This window comes from Lycium barbarum, chromosome 11 (assembly GCF_019175385.1).
Source record: "Lycium barbarum isolate Lr01 chromosome 11, ASM1917538v2, whole genome shotgun sequence".
Classification (NCBI taxonomy): domain Eukaryota; kingdom Viridiplantae; phylum Streptophyta; class Magnoliopsida; order Solanales; family Solanaceae; genus Lycium; species Lycium barbarum.
In genome coordinates this window covers 13,601,367-13,619,251 of record NC_083347.1, presented here as the reverse complement: position 1 = coordinate 13,619,251, position 17,885 = coordinate 13,601,367, and the positions used below count along the sequence as shown (strand labels likewise).

At 32.2% G+C, this 17,885-nt stretch overlaps 1 protein-coding gene across 1 annotated transcript; it reads left to right on the top strand.

Moving 5' to 3' along the window:
* Nucleotides 1–8,144: 8,144 nt before the first annotated feature.
* LOC132618423 (transcription activator GLK1) lies at nt 8,145–12,485 on the top strand. Its single transcript, XM_060333478.1, has 6 exons — nt 8,145–8,931; nt 9,296–9,436; nt 10,061–10,444; nt 10,919–10,975; nt 11,160–11,303; nt 12,052–12,485. The coding sequence occupies exons 1-6, from the start codon at nt 8,416–8,418 to the stop codon at nt 12,199–12,201; spliced, it is 1,392 nt and encodes a 463-aa protein (XP_060189461.1). The 5' UTR covers nt 8,145–8,415; the 3' UTR covers nt 12,202–12,485.
* Nucleotides 12,486–17,885: the final 5,400 nt, after the last annotated feature.

The window sequence follows — 17,885 nt, the reverse complement described above, 5'->3', positions numbered from 1 at the left end:
AAAAAATATATTTTATTCTGTGGTTCAAAATATTGCAACTTCTTTGTTGTGTGATGTTCTTCGCTTCCCATTCTGGAAATTATTTGCCCATTGTTTAAATTTCTCTTTATTATTTTATTCTATTTGAGGGATCATTTCAACAACGACGTAGTTCTATAATTTTATAGGTTTACAAAGAAAGAAAACCATAGCCTAACGATTTACTAGTTTATAACTTAACTGTAGTTTAATGAAAAAAGTTTATATGTGAGACATATATTTCTTGCCCTCATTTGCTTGATATAAATACAAAAAAGTGACAAAATTGATCCGTTATGTTTGGGGATAGATTTAAAATGATCCCTCAAATATCTTTTTGGACAGTTTTGATCATTTAAATTTGCTAAATATTTTTAGTCTCCGTCAAATGTTTAACAAACTATGGCTATTGAATTTAACGAGAATCATGGAGAAGAAAGATTTAACTAGAATAACCAAGAAGATCCTGTCAAATATCAAAAGTGCACCACACCACAAAAATAGACAAAAATAGCAAAATCACACCATCAAAAAGCTACATCAGAGATCAGAAATATACACCAAATTAAATTAGCAGAAGTTGCCAAAAAATACACCTCTAATTGTGATTACTCATGAAATCTTTTCTGTTTATATTTTCCGTAAAATTTAACAACTAAAGTTTGTTTAATTTCTGATCAGTGACAAAAAAGAAGAAGCTTATTTGGCCTACTTAAAGGATCAAAATTACTCATGAGGACATTTAAGGGTCCATCTCAAACCTATTCGCAAATATAAGGGACCTTTAATTTCTTGTCATTATCTCAAGTAAATACAAATAAATATTTTCCCTTTCACGACGGAACCCTCTAATTTGACAATTTGACATTCCTCGACCGTGAAGATTACTTTGGAAAAAAATCGTTACAGATGATAATGAAGTTTTGAAAAAGGGGTAAGATAAGATTAAGGTCACAATTTGATTAAGGATAAGATAATACAAATTTGAACTTCATTATCACCAAAACACATCATTAATTTGTCCGAATTCTCAATTAATAATACCTTTCTCATTAGGAATTTATCCATAATCATCAATCAGTACATGACCAAAAGTATACACTGTAATAAACAAGTCAAATTTGATGATTAGCAACGCGTATTCGTTCAAACGGGGAAAAACAAATTGCAGGACCACTATTATGGTATCTAACAAAAATATATAGCAAAATCACACATCTTTTCTGTAATTTATATTCTCACAGAGTTATCCCATAAAATTTTAACACTCTTTTCAATCTCAAATATCAGTTGTTTTGAAAAATTAAATCCGCTTAAAAATACTTATCGACTTCGTAGAAAACAAGAAGTTATTTTATTATTTTAAATTCAGACTTATTCTTATTTGTTATTGACAGTGTAAGAATTTTTTACACTATTGATATAATTTAATCAGTTATAGCAGGTTAGTATTCTAATTTTCAGGTATTTGTATCAATACTCCACACACCCGGACTTCGACATCGTGGACAATGTAATATGGGACTCAATATCGAGAAACAAGAATTGGAACAGGACCTACTTTAATGGAGTAATATTGTAGGTTAGTTAGCCTGATTGTGTAAACAATTTATGTACACAAAACTTACATTTTTAACCAGACAATATATGTAATTAAGCTCTTAGTAAATTGCTTGAAATCTTATAAAGTCTTTGGAGGCCTTTTTTAAAATTAAACCACCCTGAAAGACGAGGACATTACTATTATTACTATATATAAGGGACAATCCCCAATTTTTGTAGTTCTCACATGATTTTTTTAGTCCACTTTACCCTCAATTGAAACTTTAATTACCTTAAAAGTTATCACCTATTTTGATGAATTTGAATAACTTTATGGGCTTTTTCATTCTACAAAGAGTGATGATGTGTAAGAGGTGATAGTGACATTACAAAAATCTATTTTTCAACCAAATTTAAATATTTTTTTTATCCATTTTACCCCTAATTGAAGCTTTAATTACCTTGCAAGTTCTCACATATTTTGGTAAATTTGAATAACTATGTGGGCTTTTTAATGCTACAAGATGTGATGATGTGGAAAAGGTGATAGTGATACTAAAAACAAAAAACAAAAAATCTATTTATTCAACCAAAATTAAAATTGATCAAAAAGTTTGTTGTCTTTCTTTTATGTGGAAATGATTGTTAAACTTGCTTCAAATTATTTTATTCCTATAATATTAATTATTATAGACAACTAAAAAATTATCGTGACATTCTCTTTCTACCTTAGTACATGCTTAATTATTAAATTAAAGAGTATTTGTATATATAGCTAAAACTATTTGAAAACAGTAATTACATACACGTTTAAGAAATTACGATTTAAAAAAAAACATAAATTAAGAAAATATAGAAAAAATATCATTTCTTAACATGCTTTTTCTTAAGAAAAAGGAAAGATTAAAGTAAGAAAAACAAATAATTTCATTAACTTTTCAATTCCTTTTGTATGATTTAATTTGAAGGAACATCTACAAAATTATTTCGTCATATCAGGATTTTAATTTATTTAATTTTAAATGTTATTTTTATTTATAAGCTAACTTCATTGACATCATCATACAACAATTTGTAGCATCAAATATTTTTTATATGACGCGAATACCGTAAATATTTTATTTTTTTCCAAAAATGGGTTAGCCAATATAATTTTAATTGAGGAAAAAATAAATAAGTTACCCCACATAAAGCAAAACTCAATTTGAATCATTAAAGACTTTAACCTCAAAAATTTCAGTATAATAAAAAAGAGAAGAACTTTGGTGCATGCATTTGTCTGAAAATAAAAATGAAGTCTCAATATACTATAAGAAAAATGATGTTTTTGAACTTACAAAACTTTTATGTGATTCAATATTTTAGAAACATTGAGAAATTGTTAAAATACCTTTTGAACTAATATAGTCTTACAAAAATAAAACAAAAGGCAGGAGTAGCAAAAAAGCACACAAAAAAGGTTGTAAATATAAATTTTAATGGGAAATTTACATGATTGCCCTTTGTTGGGGGTGGTCTTTAATTTTTGCTCTTCGCTGAAAATACTCTGAGGTTCTGGGTTCGAACCCCAGCTTAGTCATAAAAATAAAATAAAAATCGCAAGGCAAGGCTTTGCAAAAGGTTTGTCTTATATGACAGACTTTGCCTTAAGGCATAACTAAAAGTCTGTCGGATACGACCTTTGCCTTATAAGGCCAACTTTTAGCAATGCCTTAACCAAAGACTGCTGCATAAGGTAGACTTTTTGCAAAGCCTTGCCTTGCGATTTTTTTTTTTGACTGAGCGGGGGTTCGAACCAGAACCTCGGGTTATTTTCGTCACCTTGTTAAGTGAAGGGAAAAAATTAAAGACTAACAATTTGAGGGGCAAAAGTTAAAGACCACCCCTAAAGAAGGGTAATCCACACAAAACAAAAATGAATTTTAATGTAGTTTGGGCCCGGGCTCAGCATGGGACAAATGACAGTAGTTAATTAGATACATTTTTTTTTGTGCGGAGTGCCCTTCAAATGCACTGGTCTTTAATTTTTTCCCCTCAAATTGCTGGTCTTTAATTTTTGCCCTTCGCTTAAAACTCCTAGGTTATGGGTTCGAACCCCCGCTCAGTAAGAAATTTACAAATTTCGCTAGGTAGAACTTGAATTTGCAAGATAGAGTTTTGCCTGCGAAACTCTGCATTAAGGCATAATTTTTCCTTCAAAACTCTGCTTTAAAGCAGAATTTAAGGCAGAATTCTGTCTTAAAATTCTACCTTAAGGTAGAGTTTGCTAAAGTATAGTTTGCCTGTAAAACTCTACCTTAAGGCATAGTTTGCAGGCAAATTCTGCCCCATCAAGCATAATTTGCATGCAAACTCTGCCTTAAGGAGAGTTTTGCAGGCAACTCTGCCCCATCAGGCATGATTTGCCTGCAAACTCTGCCTTAAGGGAGAGTTTTGCAGGCAAACTATGCCCGATAGGGCAGAGTTTGTAGGCAACCACTGCCTAGCGAATATTTTTTATAATTTTCGCCTGAGCAGGGGTTCGAACCCGAATTCTTGAGGGTTAGGCGAATGACAAAAGTTAAATACTTTCATTTTGATGCGCAAAAATTATAGACCACCCCAAAACAAGGGCATTACTGCGAATTGCCTAGTTAGATATATAAGTCCCTATTTTTTTTTATTACATAGGGGTTAGGGTTAGGGGAAATGGGAGAGGAAATTACAATGTAGGGATTCAAACCCTCACCAATAAGGTGACAATTCAAATAGCCAACTAACTGAGCTACTAGTAAGCACCTATTCATAAAGTATCAGAAAATATAATTTGCTGGCGCTTATAGAGAAAGGCTGAGGGGCATATGAATGCAAAGAAAATGACCCAATAGAAAATGATAGTATAATTATGGGAAAATGACTTAATAATACTACTTAAGACTCTATATTACAAAACATAAAGAGACTTTTTTTTATTTACAAAACATACCAACAAAATTACAAAGTATACCAAATAGAATACCAGATTTGGACTTAATGAGATACCCATGATTTTGGGCATTTTTTAAGGAAAAGAATCTGACTTTAAATGTGGACTTAATTATAGGATAGTTAACAATCAACTTCTTCTCTTTTTTTAAAAGATTCTTCTATCTCTCTCCCCCTCTATGATAGATATCATTTCTAGACCTAAAATTCATCTTCTCTCATAATATAAATTTTCAAACCAATATTACAAAATATTTTTTTATTACTGACATGTGTATAAATTGTATATAAAAATTGATTTGTATCGTTTTGAGATATGTGCGATCATTGTGTGTTTGAAATCTGTATAAATGTTGAAAACAAGTATACGTATGGAATCTGCTATATACTATCATTTTTTAGATATATGTGGCATAGTGTGTATGGAATGCGAATAAATTCGATATAAATTAATTTAAAAAATGTTGAAAATTATACGGGTATGGAATGTGGTTTGTATCAATCAAAAAACTTAATATACATATATATTTCTCATAATCTATACATAATTTGATTAGATTTTATACAATTTATATGTACTTTATCATAATCAAAATATACATACAACTTTTATACATATTTCATACATAAAAATTATAACGAATTTATACATTTACACATATTGCATACACAAATTTATTTTCTGGTGTATGAACTTTGTATGGAATCTGGTTTGTATCAATTACAAATTTATTATACATTTTTTCTCAAAATTTATACATACTTTGATTAAATTTTATACAATTTATATACACTTTATCATAATCAAAATACACATAATTTTAATACATATTTCATATACAAAAATTATAACAAATTTATACAGTTATACATATTGCATATAAAAATTATACATATATGTTTTCTGATGTATATAAAAACTACCGATTAGTATTGACTTTTTGAATAATAGTTGAAGAAAATTAGAAAACAATATCTCTTAATTTTGAATGGGGAGATAAAAGTAGATGAAATAAGGAAGCAGGGACAAAATCATGTAACAATATATTTTAATTTTGATTGGAGAGAGAAAATTGGATAAAATAATGAAAGCAATCTATTTACCTTATTTAATGTGTTTTATTTAATTCTTTTTAATTTACCTGATTTATATAGATTTTGTAACAAATCTATTGATATATTTTGTAAACTGAAAAGTATCGTCATATTTCGTAAATATAACCTCTTAGTACGTACATATATGTTTTTTGCCCATTAATTATTCATCGTGCTATATCTTAAAATTGATCGAGACTGTTCAGTTATTATGGCTTATGGCCATCTTAAATGCCAGAAATTTATGATATAGCCATTTTTTTAGGTGCAGAGTTTGTCAACATCTCACTGCATCTGTTTTGCAAGTCGATGATATTCCAACTTTTTTGACTGTCAAGTACTTCAGTGTTCACGATGGAATAACGCAATTTAATTACTTTTGTTAGATTAAGTAAATATTTAGTCAAATATATTTTGTAATCTTCTATTTTAGGATAGCATATGTTAGAATTATTTAGTCAAATTAGTTCCTAATTTGTAGCTTACAATTATGTTGTAAATCATGTATATCAACCCATTCAAGGGAAGAGAATAATCAAGGAAAACATTCTCTTACAATTTTTTCTTATTAATTATTTGTCTTTTTACCTAAAATTTTCCTCTTTTCTTTCTTTAGTATCATGAATATTATCTCATTTGGCACACAGAAGTAGTTCCTTATAATCGATCTGTTTGACTCACCTGCGATCAAAAAGGCCATGGTCTAAATTTGTGACCTCTATTAGACTTTGGAGGGGGCCGTGCCCGCTTAAGATCGGTTAAATGATCTAATCTACGTCATAATTTGTGACAACGGAATCATGCATTCAGACGCCCCCTATTGTATTTATGTGAAAAAATTTTCAAAACTTTTTGCTTGAAAAGAATTTCTGAGTACTTTAGAATATTACTAACATATTTCATTTAAGTAATATTGCGAGAAATCTTTTTGATACAATCAGCACACATTATATAGGAGTTTGTATAATTTGGTACATTTGGAATTGGGCAATTCGCAGAATTGCCCGTCTTTTGGGGTGGTCTTTAAATTTTGCCCCTCATATTTAAAATCTTTAAATTTTTCCCTTCGGCTAAAACCCATGGGTTCCAGGTTCGAACCCCCACACAGTCAAAATTAAAAATAAAAATAAAAAATCGCAAGGCAGAGTTTAAATTTCGCTATGCCCTCACCGGCATACACTTGTGAAGGAATTACCAAAGTTATGCCGGACCCGGTATACTTATGCCTTATGGGCAGACTTGGCATAAGTATGCCGGATCCGGCATAACTTTGGTAATTCCTTCACAAGTTTATGCCGGGTCCGGCATAAAAGTTTTCCCATTAAAAGTATGGCCCCACCGGCATAAACTTGTTAAGGAATTACCAAAGTTATGCCGGACCCGGCATACTTATGCCAAGTCTGCCCATAAGGCATGAGTATGCCGGATCCGACATAAATTCGGTAATTCCTTAACAAATATATGCCGGGTCCGACATACACGCGACCCAAACCTTGCCTTGCAATTTTTATTTTTTTTTAATTTATGCTTGAGCGGGGGTTCGAACTCAGAACCTCATGATTTCTGCGTGAACGCTCAGAGTTGCAATGCGAAGGACAAAAATTAAAGACCAGCAATATGAGGGGCATAATTTAAAGACCACAAATATGAGGGGCAAAATTTAAAGACCACCCTAAAAGAAGGGCAATCCGCGCAAAAAAATGTTTCGAATTATCCAACCGAAATAAAAGTATTTAATATTTCGTTTTCGATAATTCCATACTAGATAAATTGTTGGTATAAAGTTTTAATAGTTTGGTATTTGCTACAAAGTCCTAGTAAGAATTGGACGGATTGTGTTATGATACGCTTTTTAGCTCGTTTTAGGCCAATTGATTTCAGCCCAAATAACTTTTAGACAAGTAAATAACCCGCTTATTTATTAATTCAATTCATTTGACCCCCCAAATTCAGTTCACCCCCCCCCCCACACACACACCCAACCCCACCCCTAATTGGACACCCCTAGTTTAGGACCTTTTGACAATTTAACTCACAAGCCAACTCAAAAAGGTCCCTTTTTAATTTCCTCAAAGTTATACTCCATTTAAAATATTCAAACTTATTTTGGTTAGAATAATGTGAGATATAATTAAAGCAAACACATGTTGAGTATGCACTATGACCAAATACATGACAATATCCTTTTCTTTACTACTGTTACAACAGATATAGATGAGCTCATAATACATATCAATCCATTTCCAGCACAGCCCTACCATGTCTGACTTAGACTATCATCAACTTGCAACCTTTAAAAAATTAGGCCTCTCTCAATTAAATACCAAAAGAAATCTAGCTATTAAAAACAGCTCACGAGCAAGCACTTTTCTATTAGTAGATTTTTTTCTATGTTCAAAAAAAAGACCGTCCACAAACCCCTTTAATTAATTTATATTTTTTTGTCTATAGAAGTACAAGACAAAACAAAAAGACAATTACAGCCCTTTACACAATTGTTGTGGTGTAGATTAAATCTTTCGCTCTCCACGCTCCTCCCACTTACACTATAGTATATATCACTATTATTACTACTGGGAAGAACATCAACAACAACAAAAAGGAAATAAGAAGACATTTCTCAAAATCATCAGACGAACTCTTTTGGGCATATCATATAATTCCCCACTAGCAAATTCAACCATTTCCTCAGCTTCGCGTCCAATACGCTTATTATAATTCTTTCTCCAGTCTTCCCTTTTTGGCATGCAACGTTAAATTCACGAGGCAACAAGTTCGAATTATTGTGCTTTTGTAATGCTAACTGTGTCACCTTTGAGTAACACAACGGCGAGAAATGAAAGGGATAACGAGATGGAAAGTTTCGCGATGGGAGGAGGAGGAGGAGGAGGAGATGATTTCGCGGATTTTATGGGGAAGAATTTGCTCGATAGCATTGATTTTGATGACCTTTTTGTTGGGATCAACGACGGAGATGTCTTACCAGATTTGGAGATGGACAATGAGATTCTTGCTGAATTTTCGGTTAGTAGCGGGGACGAATCCGATGTGAATAACTATAGTAGTAGTAATACTTTTACTACTACTACTATAAAGAATGTAGAAAGAAAAGAAGACTTTGAAAAAGCAACATCTTTTTCAGCATCGGATGTTGGTTCGGGTTTAACGAGCCTAAATCAGGGAGAAGAAATTGTGAGTACTCAGAAAAGTGAAGAATCTGCACTACAAGTGAATCAGAACATTTCCCCGAAAGAAAGCGATAAAGGCAAGAAGTCATCCAAGAATAATCTTCCAGGGAAAAGGAAAGTAAAGGTAAGGAGAAAAAGAAGATCCAATTTTTTTTCCAGTCTTTTCAGTGTAAACAGCTTTTTACACTAGCAATTCAAACAAAAGTTATCTATATGTAAGCCCCCTTAAAACGTGAGATTTGAAATCTCAAAATAAAATTCGCATGACATGATAATGTAAAAATTATTTATATCAATGGTGTAACTTAAACTCTTCATATTTATGGGTTCTCACGAGAATCGTGGGGGTCACTGAAATACTATGTTACAACGTAGGATGACTATTTCTACTACTTTGTTATGGTCATCTGTATCAGGGAGTTTTTTTTTTTTTTTTCATTTCTTGAGTTTTGTGGATAAAATGGGAATTTTTCTTGAATTGTGTGAAGGTGGACTGGACGCCAGAATTGCACAGGAGATTTGTACAAGCAGTAGAGCAACTAGGTGTAGATAAGGCAGTCCCATCAAGAATTTTGGAGATTATGGGAATCGATTGTCTCACTCGCCATAATATTGCCAGTCATCTTCAAGTATGCAAAATATTCTTCCTTTCATTTGACTTTAGATTTAATTTTGAACTTCTTTTTTCCATTTAGTATTAGAATTTGACCATATGATTCTGTATATTTAGTCTAGTGATGATGCCAAATGAAATGGTCCTCACAGTCGTTCGATTGCATTTGGAAAAAAGAATATTAGACAATGATGAAAACTGAAAAGTTAGTACTATTTGTTAGTTTCCCTTGTTTTCTATCCCAAGTGATACAGTATTCTTTAAAGAGAAAAGCAGATCTGATGATCTGAAAATGGGAAAGTTTTCTTGCTTTTCTCAAAGTGGAAACATTTTAGGGCACCAAAAAAGCATAACTGAATGTCTGAATCCTACTTTTATTTTTCTTCTTTTGGGTTCAAAATTTTAAAGCACATAATGAATGGAGTAATTAAGTCAAGGGGGGTCAAAAGATGACTTGCCAAGTTGTTCGTAACCGAGTTCAAGTAGTTGAGTTTATTTGAGAAATGACTTGGTGAATAAAGCACCGAATGCCTTGTGTCATCATGCTCAATCAGTAATAATAAGTTGACTTGACTTCGCCTCTAGATATTAATTTAGCATTATCAAATAATTGATGAAAGTTCTTGAATATATTGTGCAGAAATATCGGTCCCATAGGAAACATTTGCTTGCAAGAGAAGCGGAAGCGGCGAGCTGGAGCCATAGAAGGCAAATATACGGCGGTGCAGCCGTAGTCGGAGGGGGCGGAGGAAAGAGAGATATGAACCCATGGCCAGCACCAACAATTGGCTTTCCTCCTCCTCCTCCTCCTCCGCCTTCTATGGCAGCTCCAATGCCTCATCATTTTAGACCCCTACATGTATGGGGTCATCCATCCGTCGACCAATCATATATGCACATGTGGCCTAAACATCTAGCACCTTCGCCTTCTCCTCAACATCCATCACCAGCTTGGGCTCCTCCTCCTCATCTTCATCCTCCACCACCTTCAGATCCTCCTTTTTGGCATCCACACCATCAACGGGTTAGTTTTTTCTATTTATTTAATTATATTTTTAACACGTTTTGTAGTTTGATTCTTTTTTATGGGCAAGCACGAGCAACTCTTTTTCATAATGAGTGACAGTGAGACTTGAATTCAAGACTTTTGTCTGCTTTAGTTTCATATTAAAGTGTATGATCATCACATCTAAAAGTTTAAACTAGTACTAGAGAGAGCACTATTTATTTAGGTAGCTCGGAGGTGGACGGAGAGCTAGTAGAAGCTTGCCATCCCATCTCGATAACGTATATTCAGAGCTCCATATGACATCAAATAATTAACTTAACAAACACCTATGTGAGTTGTCTCAATCTAGCCAGTATATAACTTGGAAATAATTTAAACAAACTGTAGTGGGGATATGATTTTTGTACTATTATCGAGTTTGACCTAAAATTGTGTTTGATTGTATCTATGAATAAAATGACAAATTCTCCTTTTGTATTATTGTTGCAGGTACCAAATTCTCTTACACCAGGAACTCCTTACTTTCCAGCACCTATAGCACCAACGGTAACTCTATGTTCAATCAATCAATTAATCATTGCTCTTTTGAAATTATTACTTGTGTGAAAGTATGGAATTTAAATACTTTTGGAATTATGTTAATAGAGACCTACCATGTGTTCTTTTGGCATATATCCTTTTGTAAGTTTTTGGCTTATGTAGTGCGAATAAATAATTTAATTTGATGTAGAGATATCCAGCTGCTCATAATCTAGTACCAGGCATACCACCAGCAGCGCATCATGCCATGTACAAAGTAGACCACTCCGGCATTGGCGTTCGAACTGCCCCAGCAGCACTACCTCTACCTAAACCTCCTTGTGACTTTCATCCTGTATGCCCCTCTCTCTCTCAAGATTTTTTTTTTTTGGATATAAAATTTGTCCTTATTGAAAACCTATCTTAATTATATATGATAATACGAAGCTTCATGCATAGTACAAATTGCTGAAAGTACATGAAATTCTTACGTGGTCTGTTCAAACATATGTAACAGCTTAAATAGCTTTTTCAATTTGAGGAACTTTGTACATCCACATGAAATGAGTTTTTTTTTTAGGATTTGTTTAGGTAGATATAATGGCAAGCTAAGATCGAACAATGGTTCTATAAAACATGACATTTGCATCTTCGGACCCTGCTGCACAGCTCCATATGCATGAACGCGTGCATAATTTATTGTTAGCTAGAGTACACATTAAATTTATTTAACTTTTATACATTACTGATAATGTAAAAGAATTTTCGGACTATCATGTCTCTAAAAAATAACTAAATGTGACTGGCCACAATGAATTGAATTAGCAACCTGGAAAATGAGCAGGTAACCTACTGCAACCGGTTAAGATAAACGTAGTACTAAAAGTATATAGTATAAGTAAAATTCTTAACTATATATACTCAAGATCCTTCCTATTTTCTAAACTTGATATGTTTTTTCGATGGAGGTCTTTTTGAACTAGGTGCATGTCATTGTATAAGTGCTTATGTTCAGTTTTGTTTTTCTAAATGTTTGTCCAATACATTAGTGTTCCAAATAACTCTGAAGCTTTACTGACAGCTCTGTGTACATATATTGACAGTCAAAGGAGAGTATAGATGCGGCAATTGGAGATGTTTTATCAAAGCCATGGCTGCCACTTCCCCTCGGACTCAAACCTCCCGCTGTTGACAGTGTGGTGGGAGAATTACAACGACAAGGGGTACCTAAAATACCACCATCTTGTGCATAGTTATTGAGGCATGCAGCTATCCAAGTGAGTGGAATTTTTTGGGGTTCACTTGAGGTGAAGAAGAATCTTACACACCAAGAAACCCTTCAATTCGACGACATTTCCTGCACTTAGATGCATGAAGATGAATTCGATCCAGACGGACGTCATTACCATCATCTACAACGCAGTTTTTTTCCCTCATATATCAGAATTTTTTAAATTTGTTTGTCCTACATAAATTGTTCTTGTTTTTCTATGTACAAGAACATGTTTTAACTTAACTATGGGGTTTTGGACATGCATGAACTGGTCTCTTTTTGTGATGATGTAATCATCGCCGGTTTGAGAAATTAATAACTAATAGTAGCAAGAGCTTCTTGTAAACTTATAACTCCAAGATTTTCTTCTTCAATTCTGTTCTTTATCTAGACATTAATTCCGGCGTGTTACTGAATGTTACATTTGTTCCTCATCGATTGTGTAAATATTTTCAAAGAGGTTTAATGAAGTGATCACACAATTCAACACGGTCTAAATGAAAATCAAGGAAATTTAAGTGAAGCGATCACACAATTCAACGCAGTCTAACTTGATTGTATTCATACCGAGACCTGATATATATTGTACTTAAATAATGCATTCTTATCTAAGGACAAAAACTACACTCAAAATCCACATGCGTACGGGGCATATATACAAATGGAAGAAAGAAATAGTTTATTGAAAAAAAAAGGAACACCCCAAGCAATCTTACGAATAAATATTCAAGAAAAGATGAAAAAGCACACACAATTAGTTGAAATATTCCATGCATGAATACGAATATGGAGTAATCAATTTGAGATTTTGAGTTCATAGATGTCTTTCAAACTAAGCCAACCTTAACCAACGTTAAATTCATTCGCAAGAAGCTATTATGTTTCAAGTTGCATAGAATCAAAAAGGTACATATACACCCAAAAAAAAAAAAATCTGGAGGCCTAGAAAAAACAAGAACAACATAGGGCTAGCTAGGTTGTGTTTCAATTGTACATTTAGGTGGACTATTGCAATCATGCTGCATGTCAATCTAAACTTGGGAGCATGGAATTAAGCACAAGTATACTGTCCTCTCTCTCGTTATATACCCAAAATATTTTTGGTTGTTCCTCTCACAACAAAGGATTTTGATCAATAATATAAGCAAGAGAGAATTCATTTGGTTCTACGATGATGGTCCTCCTAGTTAACTATAATTAGTTCAATCAAAACTCGTAGAAATTTAAATTTTACATGCATCTGCTTAATGTCACAGGCCAAACCAATGGCAAGTATTGTCTGCTTTGGCCCGATAACTCTCATAGATTTGTCCCTTGGGTTCCATGCATCACTGTGACCAAATTAAAAGCATGGTACATACCATGCGAACTTGCGACATGTATACTCCCTCCATCTCAAAAGAAGTGTCGATTTAGCTTAAAGGATTTGTCCCAAAATAATTGTCACTTTAGAAATTCAAGATCAAGATTGACAGGTGTTTCCAACTATATGCCCTTAACATTAAAGAAGTAGTCTTCTTTAATATTATTGCTCAATTCTAAAAAATAATAATTAATAAATAGGGTGACTTAGTAAACTACAACTACACTTTATATTTATTGTTTTTCTTAATGGACGTGAAAAAAGCTAAATGGTCACTTATTTTGGGATGAAGGAATTGTCTTATAAAACTTTTCTTATTTAGATGTGGAATTCCGCTAATATGTCATGTGTACACTTGTCGCCCGCCCTTTATCACGGACGTCGCACTTAATTAAGATGAAACAGGATTGAGAACAAGATTTTGATTATTGATACTCGTTGTTTTGCTATCTTGGTAACTCTGAAATGCTGAAGAATTTATATGTGTCAGAAGTTTTCTCCTATTACTGACGTTCGCAAACATCTCATATAAGCCACTTCAGGAAACGATTAACAAAAACTACAGCAAAGCAATTGCTCTAATATTTTTTTTAAAGTTTTTAATAGGACTTCAACATCTCCTATAAACTAGAATTTCAAGAAAAATGGGTATTACTATAGTATTAAATTATGGTTTACTGTCTTTCAGCTTTCTTTAGCCTTCGGAACTAGTTGACTCATTTGGAAACTTTTATGATATACCGAAATATAGATTTTTTGCCAAAATGCCAAGAAAGGAATAAACATACAAATCTCTGAATCATTAAACTAACTAGTATGTCACGTTTACTTTATTAGGTGAGATAAAATCTTTCAATCAAAATCCAAAAGATAACAAAAACAAAAGACAAAATACTGCGCAATCACCATGTGAATCTATCAATAATTCACATCAAACGTGGCAGAGATGATTATTCAACCAAAAATCTAAATGCATTCCATGGTTGTCAATTGTCATCAGAGGAGAGCAAAAAACTGACACTATTCTACTATTGATGCTTCTAAATTGTAAGTCGCGCGCGTGTATATATATATCAAAATAATCTCGCACAATCTGTGCATAATACGCAATATCTCATACTATTCCAAAACACTTACATATACTACAAACAAACAAATAGTATACTTGGTATAGTTCCACAAGCGGGGTATGGGAAGGATGTAGTGTACGCAGACCTTATTTCTACCTTGTTTTGTGGGGGTAGAGAAGTTGTTTTCGATAGAGTCTCGGCTCAAAATACTATATAGTAATAGTATAAAATTCTTATATATACTATCACGGATAAGGACCATGTTTTGAGTAGCTTAGCATTATCAATTGGATGTTTTACAAAAATGATCTCCATAACATGTGATCTTCGACTTTTGGTCCCACTAAATAATTTTTTTAAAAAATGACTTTATTTGATGATTTGGCGTAAGTTAGTTTTGTCTATGAGACAGGATCTTAAGACATTTCAATACAATGAACCTACCTGCTCGATTGCACACAAGTTTTATCTCATAAGCAAAAGTTGCATGTGTTAATTGTTTACAAGTTTATACAAATAAAACTACTGCTCAATAGACAATATATTGCACTATTTTCAAATGTCCCGAGTTCTTGTCTGATAGGCAGAACTAATTAATTTATGCGCACATTATCTGTAAGTAGAACTTATTGTGTAGTTTCATGTTTGAAGGACAGGAAAAATCCTTTTGCAGATCCAACAATTCAAGACGACTCTTTATGAAATCCTTCCTCTGCAATTTCTTGCTATCAATTGCCTTTCTCTAGTTTTAGGGTACGACACAAGAAGCATGGCCAATTATTGACTTATCTGATCAGTCTGGCTGCTGGTACAAAGTAAATTAATAAAGCTGGTCTAAATTATATATACTAGCTTATAGATACTGATGACTGAAAATCATATACTGAGAATAACTTTGCATGTTTCTCGGATAATTCTCGAGTCTGTCTGCATCAATAAAGAATGTTATAGTAATTAAATACATGAATGGACGCAATCGTTTGAAATCACCCCAAAAGAGAGAGAATAAAAAATAGTACAAATAATAAAGATACTAACAAGGGTAGGAGAAAAAGAATATGTGGGCCTGAGTCAAAAGAAGCCACCATTCACGAGTCCCCGTGTTTAGAAAATATAAAATTGCAACATGCACACAACGCACATACTGTACTAGCATTTATTTTTTCTACTAATAAATGGGGACGATAGTCCATGCACGAAGGAAATACCAGCAATGGGACAAGAAAACTAATTGCGATTATTGTGTGTCTTTTTTTTTTTTTCACAAATATAATTTTTGTTACATTGGAAGATTAGGGAACTAACAATACAGATAATGAGAATTGTCATATATAATATATTATGTTAGGAACTCTCAACAATACTACTAAACTGTAAACCTTTGTGGTAATTAGCCACAGTTAAGATTCATTCAGATATTCACCTATTAGGTTCTCGCTATTTATCTTAACCTTTTTGTTTTATAAGTCGAGTAGCTATATAGTTTTTACTCATCAATATAGACCTAATAAAAATTCCTATTATAATTTTTATTTGAATATTTATTTCAGTTAGCACAAGAAACAATTATTCTATGGAGTTTTCAACACCAGCACATAATTTGTCTTAATGGAGGAATTCTTAACATTCTTTTGATAAGGAGGTAAGTTTTTATTGATCCTATATAATCGAGTAGTTAACGATTTTATATAGAAGTTACTATTTCTTTCTCATTCTTTTGTTTTCTTTACTAATTGATGTTAGTTTTATGATTAAAGTTTGAAGATATATTTTGCATATATCATATATCAAAAAGTATGTACTAAAATGTATATTTTTCTTTTTACACAGGTACATGAAGGTGCAAAAAAGGTCTCAAGAGTGAAGTTTTTAGTTTAAAGATGTTGCATTAGCACATGAGGAAGCAACATATTTTCTTTTTCAATTTACTATTATTCATGTATTTCAATTAGACTTTTTATAATTGACTGGTTTCACTTTATTTACTCAATGTTTGGATCCATATGTTATCTCATAATAATTATAGATGTAATTAGTAGTTGATTTTGTATGAATTTTTGTGATATCTTTTATTTAAAGATTTAAATAATCCCTAGTACGCTTTTGGTCACAAAAGCATCTATTTACGGAAAGTAAATTGCATTGTACATTTTCATCCGGTCTCAAATTTTAAATTCAGTGAAAAAAGTAATTTAATCCATAATGGCCTTCATATTAATAACATAATTATATTTTTAATTACAAATTAACTTAATATTTGATAACTATTGAAATTATCACCAATTAAGATAACGTATAGTGACGAAATAGTCTTGTCAAAAAAAAAAAAGATTCAACAACGAAATTGTTGCCTTTCCTAGACAAACAAAACTGTCACTAATTAATTATTTAGAGACGAAAATTTCATTCGTACACAAAGCATATAGCGTTTAGTAACGCGATAGCATTCTTTTAACTACAAATTATGCATAGCTTTAAAGACAATCTATATCATCACTAATTAAAATTATAGCTAGTGTCAAATTAGATTTGTCTATAATAACCACCTTTTTAGTGACGTACAATATTTTTAGCTAAAAACTTTTACGCTATTCAAGACAAATAGGTTCGTCATAAATCCTACTCATTTGGGGACGGAATTTTATTTTGTAGTCAATATAACTTTATTCAGCGACGAAACACTAAGTTGTCTTCGTATACTTTTAGTAACCCGCTTTTAGGGACGAAAGATTGACGATTTTTTTTTTTTTTGTCACGAAAGATCTTTTATAACAAAATATGACTTTTAAGTGACAAAATAATTTGTCACAAATAATGAAATTTGTTGTAGTGTATATATATCGAATCGATATAGTATTATTTTTCTCATTTAAGTGAGAAAGAGGATCTGAGGATGCTTGTGACTGTAAGTATTGTCCCTTTAAATTTACAATAAAATTATGGTTAGAGTTCTCCTTTGAGAATAATTTCGTTTAATCTAGATGAACAGATCAACTTCTCTTATCTAACCCTCTATCTGGATGGTTGTTTCCCGTGGTTCATTAATGTACAGTATGGTATGATACAGTATGGTGTTGTACTGTATTAACGAACACAAAGTTTGGATAGACTGTATCGTTTGTTCCTGTTTAATAACATTTGTATTGTTTTGTTTGATAGTATGGTACTGTATAATAACTTGTAAGTTTACTAAAATATCCTTAACTCTTAATTAGAAATTAATTTATATAT